This window comes from Ambystoma mexicanum, chromosome 13, assembly GCF_040938575.1.
Source record: "Ambystoma mexicanum isolate Mex_15411 chromosome 13, UKY_AmexF1_1, whole genome shotgun sequence".
NCBI classification, from domain to species: domain Eukaryota; kingdom Metazoa; phylum Chordata; class Amphibia; order Caudata; family Ambystomatidae; genus Ambystoma; species Ambystoma mexicanum.
Window position 1 is genome coordinate 138,030,242 of NC_090938.1, and position 8,504 is coordinate 138,038,745.

General features: G+C 48.5%; 1 protein-coding gene across 1 annotated transcript in view; it reads right to left on the bottom strand.

The window, feature by feature from the left end:
• Window positions 1-8,295, bottom strand: part of DEF6 (DEF6 guanine nucleotide exchange factor) — a 396,152-nt gene extending 387,857 nt beyond the window's left edge. Inside the window, exon 1 of the mRNA XM_069633471.1 lies at window positions 8,115-8,295. Coding sequence (XP_069489572.1) covers window positions 8,115-8,210 — 96 coding nt within the window. The 5' untranslated portion in view covers window positions 8,211-8,295. The remainder of the gene's footprint in view (window positions 1-8,114) is intronic.
• Window positions 8,296-8,504: the final 209 nt, after the last annotated feature.

The window sequence follows — 8,504 nt, forward strand, 5'->3', positions numbered from 1 at the left end:
CTTAATTTTGTTGGGGAAGATGCATCATATTGACTAGTGAACACTTTTGAAAATGTACATGATCACAGAGCAAAATGCTTTTGATGGCAATCCTAGTTCTGTGACCTACTGGTTGCATACATCTTTGCAACTGGTGCTCAATCCATGAGCGGATCCCAAACTTCTTGACATTCTTTTCTCATCACCCTGTTGCTTTATACCAGCTGCCCTGAACGTGAGATCGCCGCAAACTACAATATTCCACCTATTTTGGCCAGTTCTCTGACTTCTTCACCATCCGATCTACTTAGTCTCGTACTGTCCTTCCTCTTACACAATGAATGCACAAAGCTTGATAGATGTTTACACATTGTAGTGATGAATAGTTCCATCTACAGCTGTACTGCAATACCATGCACTGTAATAAGCCTCCAGGGCTCACTTTGCTCTATATAAGGATTGGATTATATATTGGCACCTGCGGGAGACAGCTGGCCGAACTGTTTTCAGAGCCTTTTTTACAATATCTATTTATTGGTGCCCATTCATGCAGCTAACCGTTTATATTTTACAGACACTCATCCAGGGTTTGCTAAGTCTACTCGCCCACTCTCATAGTCAAGAAGTCTTCTGCAAAGGGTAGCATTTGCAGGGGATATTTGAAACTTTTATTTACTTTGCCATAAATGTCAAATACAAGTTTCACTGTGCATGGCTGGTCTCTGGGTGGCAGCAATGTTCAAATGAAAGTGGGTTTGTGGTGATATGCACCATTTTACAGAAAGCACATTTACATTTTGTGTCATCCTTTGCTTAGGGGCGAGTGCATTTCTCTTAGGTCAAGTAGGTAAACTAAGTCACTCGATCTGCAGGTCTTGCTGAATTCTAAACAATTTTCAAGGCCTGACTAATCTCACAAATGTTTTACCTCAGCAGTACACAAAAATGCTGCATTGTTGCTCATTTTATGTCTTGGGTCCAAATAACTTCTGTTGACATTCAAAATATTAGTACAACATTACTAATCAAATGGGGTTTGCTAATCAAGAACATTTTAATTAGCAATATCTGCTAATTAATTTTTGAAAACAAATATATGCCTTGTTTGTCATAGTCCTTCTCCTCTGTTCCAGCCCTCCTTTGTTTTAGTCCTCAATCTGCTATTCGTCCTACTCCTTCTTCCAAGTCATCCTACCAAGCCAGTCCATCTCAGGCTCAGCAGCCATCTCTCCTCCCTGTATCACTTCATCTATCCTTTCTTCCTCCATATGTCCCTCTTTGCCAGACGCACTCACTTTCTCAATCTTTCCCTTCCACTCACTGGAGAGTGTTCTGCCAGTCTTGGTGGAATTTGATGCATCGAGCGTTTGTAAGGAGGCTGGATGCTGAAAGCACAAAAGTGTGATATAATGTACAAGGATTTCACTCTGTTAGACTGAAGCAACCATCTCTTAAGCCGGGTGTATACGAATTGACAAAATGAGAATTGCTCGCGGGAGAATTGACCAAATTTCAAATGTCAATTTGGACATATATGCAGGGGGGCAACCCCCCCCACCCAAACCAAAACCCCCCGCAACTCCCCCACCAATTCACTTTAAATAATTTAATTAACAAAAACCAACCCAATATATATTTATATGAAAGGACAACTGTGCAAAAGGTCAATTAGAACCATTGAAATTCAGTCAATTCTCCCCGATCAATTTGGGTAATACCCTTAACCCTGCAATTGGATCGGAGTGTGCAATTTTACATTTCCTATCCGTGGGCCTCGCTTAGCTAGAGGTATGCGTGAAATGTAAGATCCGTTATGTTGACCCAGAGGTAATTGGTAAGGAATGAATGCTGCTCAAGTGTTTCTCGGCCAGAAACCGCAATATGGCATTCAGCTTTCAGATCTTTCATAGACCAGTAGTATTCGTAATGATTACAAGGCTGTTGATACTGCATTGCTGGCAAACTGTTGGTACAGTGAAATATTTTCATCTTGTTGCAAATGATAGTTAGGAAGTAATACATATGACCAGTAAATCTATTATATGGTTATAGTTAATATTTCAAATTCAATTATTTAGAATGCAAAAAATGTCAAAAACATTAAGTCGAAAAAAAAAAATTGAATGTTTCATTTATTTTATTTTTTTTTTAATGGGGGGTTCCCCCCAAACTCCCGTATTTTTCTTTTACACTTTATTTTACTTACCAACACCCCCAAAAAACGTAATAAAAAAATTAACATTTGAAAAAAAACATTCTCGACATAATGTTTTCCACATTTTTGCATTCGAAAAAACGCGTTCGACATACTGACTGGACACCGTATTATATGCATTCCTGCATTCTATTTCAGAGTTTTACAGTCCTACTTTGTAGTGTTGGAGTTAACAGATTGTTAAGGATTAAACCAATATGTTGGAAATAAAGGCCCTGCGCCATTGATGCTTGCAGGTGTGACATTATTGATGTACAGAGATCAAAATAACGTGATGGTCCTCTGGAGCAGCAAGCCTAAAATGCAGGCTTCATGTCTCGGCTGCCAACTGAAAACACAACAAGTACTTAATCTGCCAACAGAGGCTAAGAACTCATGCAATAATAATGTATCAATAATAGTCACGTGATGACTGGCCATTCAGCTTGCATGTTCCTTGAGCTGGGACTGTTGATGGAAAACCATAAATGCATGCCTATCAATGCAAAACGCAATGAACTGCAAACGTAAAACCTATTGGCTTTGTCAATGCTTACTAATATTCTATGTAATATTGGTGTTTCAATCATTTCCATGCGGTCCCAAATTTAGCAGAAAAAGGAACAATGGTATAGGAAAACACTGCTAATGATTTGTCGAGGATCAAAAACATATTGCTAGGTTAGGGACGCCAGGAGTATAATGCGGGCACCCTTACTTAATTCAGAGTTTATAATGTAGGCGCTTCTCACCACCTTCCCCGTGAAACGCCAGCTTCCGGTGTCCCTCCCACCGCAAAGTTCTGATGCACGGCTCGACGCAAAATGAAAACTCAAGATGGCAACTGAATCACAATCAATTCAATTATTTAGTGTTTTATCCGGTGTCCCATACAAACAAAACACTCCAAGCGCCACGTGACAAACGGAAGAAACATAAAACAATGGATGTGCTGTACAAGGCACCTAGAGAATGCCAGAATGCTGCTGCATGATACGGCAACAGCAATTCAAACACAGCCACTGCCTGACAGCAGTCACAACCAGGGGAAGGGCAACCAAACCAGGACACGGCAACAAACCCAGTGATGGGCAATGCACAGGAAGCAGGTTAGATGTCACTTCAACAACTGCAACTCAACCATACCGACTCTGGACTGCAACCACACCAAAAGCATCATTAGACTAGGAGCCCTCCGCACAAAAGCACCCAACCCCCCCCCCCCCCCCCCCACCTGTCTCTCCCCCTCCCTCTTCCTGCCCGACGGCACTCCGAACAAGAAAAACCAGCAGCGTCCAACAGAGCAAGTAAACCAGCAGGACTCACTGGTGGGCAGCGAACCCAAAGAAGGCAGTGCTACCACTCGAAGGTCAACACCACGGCAACCACTCTCTGAGAGCACTCATAAGTGCGGAGGGGGTGGGACATTGAGGATAAACATCGTTGATCACTACAATCAATGCACCAACCAATAAGTTGGACCACCTGGTTACATCTTCATGACGAATCTTAACAATCAGGGCTTGGCAGCTCCACCTCCTGCCCCAAGTTTCTCTCCCTAACCAACACTCACTTCCTGACTTCTTCCACTACCAAAGCAAACAGCAACACATACAACAGCACTCCCATCAGGGAACAGTAAAACACACCCACTGAGCAGCGAACACAATCTAAACCATGCAACTAAACCCCAGTGACTGCAACGCAGCAGGAATCCACATCCGGTCTGAGAGCAACCCCAGAAGAAACCAGCAACATCTTCAAATTCAAGCAACCAGGAAACAGCAACAAGGGTACCATACTCTGTACCGTGATCTGCACCACTCTATCGCTACAACAGCATTCGTGGCGCGCACTAGAGTTCCCGAAGGGGTGAGTACAAACTAAAGCAATAGGATTTCGGAAGCCGTATCCTACCCACACCAACGAACTACAGTCAGATCACAAAAGAGAAGCACAACCTGTTGCCTAAGAGATACCACAATAGCATACACTCCTCAAATCAAACAAGGAAACAGCAAAAGTGCTCACTGCACCCCAAACTGGAGGAGTGCTGCCAACAGCCAGCAAAAGGCAACAGCAACTAATGCAAGTGGCAACGCTGCCGCATAAACCATGCTACTGTTTCACCCACTGCCTGACAGCACCCAGAACAAGGGGAAAAGAGCAACACTGACTGGTGCAGCTGAACCAGCAAGCAGCAGCATAGCTGACCGCTGCACACTACATGCAAACCATGCTGCTGCGCCATCATGCAAAAGCAGCAATTATCAAGACCTGACCACACACAAGAGAAATAACACCACTGACTGGGGCAACTGAACCAGGAACAACTGCCCCAAAACCACAGCACTGAGTCAATGATTCACACGCAACCACTAGCAAGTGGCATCGCCCCGATGTATATACCTTTTGTGTTACCGCTGCTAAGCACCTACGTTGCGTTTGATGGAACCCCTCTGCACAGCATTGTGGCCCCTCTGCACAGCACTGCTTGAGGTGCTCAGCAGCTAAATACACACAATTATTTGGAGACAGCACTTCAAACCCAAGCGGAGGAGGAAAGTGCTGTCTGAAGTGCAGGCCGCTTTTCCTGCTGATCGCGCTTTGTGAAGCTGTAGAGGCCCATACAGTGCACCTTAAGCACTTTCCAGGCACCGCCTCCATCTTGCTGCTCATGAAGGCAGGGGATGAATGGGTAACAAGTCAGAGTACTGTGACAGAAGCGGAGAAGGCAGGGGATGGGTAACAAGCCAAAGAGTACTGTGACAGAAGCGGAGAAGGCAGGGGATGGGTAACAAGCCAAAGAGTGCTGTGACAGAAGCGAAGAAGGCAGGGGATGGCTAACAAGCAAAAGAGTGCTGTGACAGAAGAGAAGAAGGTAGGGGATGGGTAACAAGCCAAAGAGTACTGTGACAGAAGCGAAGAAGGCAGGGGATGGGTAACAAGCCAAAGAGCGCTGTGACAGAAGCGGAGAAGGCAGGGGATGGGTAACAAGCCAAAGGGCGCTGTGACAGAAGCGGAGAAGGCAGGGGATGGGTAACAAGCCAAAGGGCGCTGTGACAGAAGCGGAGAAGGCAGGGGATGGGTAACAAGCCAAAGGGCGCTGTGACAGAAGCGAAGAAGGTAGGGGATGGGTAACAAGCCAAAGAGCACTGTGACAGAAGCGGAGAAGGCAGGGGATGGGTAACAAGCCAAAGGGCGCTGTGACAGAAGCGAAGAAGGTAGGGGATGGGTAACAAGCCAAAGAGCACTGTGACAGAAGCGGAGAAGGCAGGGGATGGGTAACAAGCCAAAGGGCGCTGTGACAGAAGCGAAGAAGGTAGGGGATGGGTAACAAGCCAAAGAGCGCTGTGACAGAAGCGAAGAAGGTAGGGGATGGGTAACAAGCCAAAGAGCACTGTGACAGAAGCGGAGAGGGTAGGGGATGGGTAACAAGCCAAAGAGCGCTGTGACAGAAGCGAAGAAGGTAGGGGATGGGTAACAAGCCACTGACAGAAGCACAGACGGCAGGGGATGGGTAACAAGCCAAAGAGCGCTGTGACAGAAGCGGAGAAGGCAGGGGATGGGTAACAAGCCAAAGAGCGCTGTGACAGAAGCGGAGAAGGCAGGGGATGGCTAACAAGCCAAAGAGCGCTGTGACAGAAGCGAAGAAGGTAGGGGATGGGTAACAAGCCAAAGAGCGCTGTGACAGAAGCAAAGAAGGTAGGGGATGGGTAACAAGCCAAAGAGCGCTGTGACAGAAGCGAAGAAGGCAGGGGATGGGTAACAAGCCAAAGGGCGCGCCAAAGAGCGCTGTGACAGAAGCGAAGAAGGTAGGGGATGGGTAACAAGCCAAAGAGCGCTGTGACAGAAGCGGAGAAGGTAGGGGATGGGTAACATGCCAAAGAGCGCTGTAACAGAAGCGGAGAAGGTAGGGGAAGGGTAACAAGCCAAAGAGCGCTGTGACAGAAGCGAAGAAGGTAGGGGATGGGTAACAAGCCAAAGAGCGCTGTAACAGAAGCGGAGAAGGTAGGGGATGGGTAACAAGCCAAAGAGTGCTGTGACAGAAGCTGAGTAGGTAGGGGATGGGTAACAAGCCAAAGAGCGCTGTGACAGAAGCGAAGAAGGTAGGGGAAGGGTAACAAGCCAAAGAGCGCTGTGACAGAAGCGAAGAAGGTAGGGGATGGGTAACAAGCCAAAGAGCGCTGTAACAGAAGCGGAGAAGGTAGGGGATGGGTAACAAGCCACTGACAGAAGCACAGAAGGCAGGGGATGGGTAACAAGCCAAAGAGTACTGCGACAGGCGATGGGTAACAAGTCAGAGTGCTGTGGCAGAAGCGGAGAAGGCACGGGATGGGATGGGTAAAGTACTGTGACAGAAGCTGAGAAGGCAGGGGATGGGTGACAAGTCAGAGCGCTGTGACAGAAGCCCAGGAGGCAGGGGATGGGTAACAGGCCAAAGAGCGCCGAGAGGTGCCGGCTGATGGTTTGCACCTCATGCGAATGGCTAGGGACGCTTCATTGTGCAATATCCTTCATTCACTGGAGGGGTGCAGGCCCGGCTAGAAGAAAGCTCACTTGAAGGGTTGTGTCAGATGGAATCATGTCACCTAATTGGTCTCAAATCTGAACTGCAAAAAAGACCTCACCCCGCACACAGAACACGCAGTGAACCAAGGCCAGCCTGAACGTGAGCCATGGAAGAAACCATCAGCCAGCTTGGAGGGGTGCAGTGGCTAGAGAGGTACGTGGTTACGGAATTGCATTCTAGAGCAAGCATTGTCAATGCCAACAGTTTTGATAAAGGCTTTTGCCAGGCACTGCCGTAATGGTATTGACTAGCTATTAATAGCACCTACAAAAAGGTACGATCGTCTGGGCATAAAAAAGCAGTGCCTGGCAAATGCCTAACACTTATACAAAAGCCAAAATTGGCGTTGCCAGCGCGTGATGTTAACAGGACTTCAGTGAAGGACAGGCAGAGTGCTTATAAGTCGAGTGGCTGAAGGCAGACCTGGCTAAAATGTGTTTTTGGGGGCGGGGGGCGCAGGAACTGGGTGCGAACGGCCATAGGGATTAGCACGGCCATGGGCAGTCAATGGGCGGGCACTTAAGCAAACACCTACAGCCTACAGATGGGGGGGGTGAGCCTTCATTGATAAGGGATGTAGCCAGGGTCGGACTGGGGCATAAAGTCGTCTTGGACACCGATGAAATAAAGTGTCCCGCAGTTGCAAATGGCAAGTCATCCTTTTTGCAGACTGTTACACTAGTGCACAGGGCGGAGGTTTTTGATACAATGTGATGCAAATTCCGCACTTAAAAGAATAAGAATTCAGCAACACTGGCCAAAACTACAAGCCGCACAGTGATGTAACTTATCAAAAGTGGACCACTCTGACCCAAAACACGGAGCCACGCTAGTCTTCTGGGTTCGGGCATTGGCCCACAGGGCAGTGCGAGTCTGGCAGCAGCTGGGCTGGACTGAAATATGGCTTTAGGGGGAATGGGCCCCGAGAAGCGCGAGTGCCAGTTTCTGTCCAGTTTTCTGTCCAACCAGGAGCCCTTATTGAAAGCATTAATAATCAGGGGTAACGCCTGAACCCACTGAGTCCCGGGGGGCTGATCCCGTGAGTTTCAATGGAGGGAACCCGTTTGGCGGGGGCCTGGAGTCTAGGGAGGCCTTTGGAACCCTAGCAGAGAGGTCTGTGCCCTCCTAATGAGGGCGGATTGAGGGACATGCTAGATTTTCCTGTACCAATCTCCTGGCATATTGTGCCAAGTTGGACTAATTGGTCCGATCGACGTTCAGCAACCAAGACTACACGTCCCAGAATGCAGCAGGCTACAAGAGGGGAGCTGGTTGCCCCTGACCTGTTACTCACCCCACCTGTGCACTCCACGGACCTTGCACCGGCGCGGGCAGGACCCCCACCCAGGACCGCAGATGAAACCCTACCTTAAGCTGGGACTTGGAGACCTTGCCGCTCTTCTCGACGTCCAGCGCCGTGAAGGCGTACCAGATGGACTTCAGTAACTCGCCCCGCAGGTCCATGGCTGCCGCATCGCTCACAGTGGGGGGGACTATGAGCCAACGCGCCAGATCCGGTGGCAGGAAACTACGGCTGCACTCCTGCGAGCGGCCCTCGGAAACCACAGGCAGGGAGGGAGGAGGGCCCAGCCGGCCCCCTGCTGGCAGAAGGCAGAAGTGCGCCCAGATAGCAGAGCTTCGCAGCACACTAGACTGTACACGGGACCTCTGTGAAACACTGCAGCCGGAGTCCACAGCGGGACGCTGCAAGACAATACACACAGAGTAGAGAGGACTGGCCTACACCGGGACGCTGCA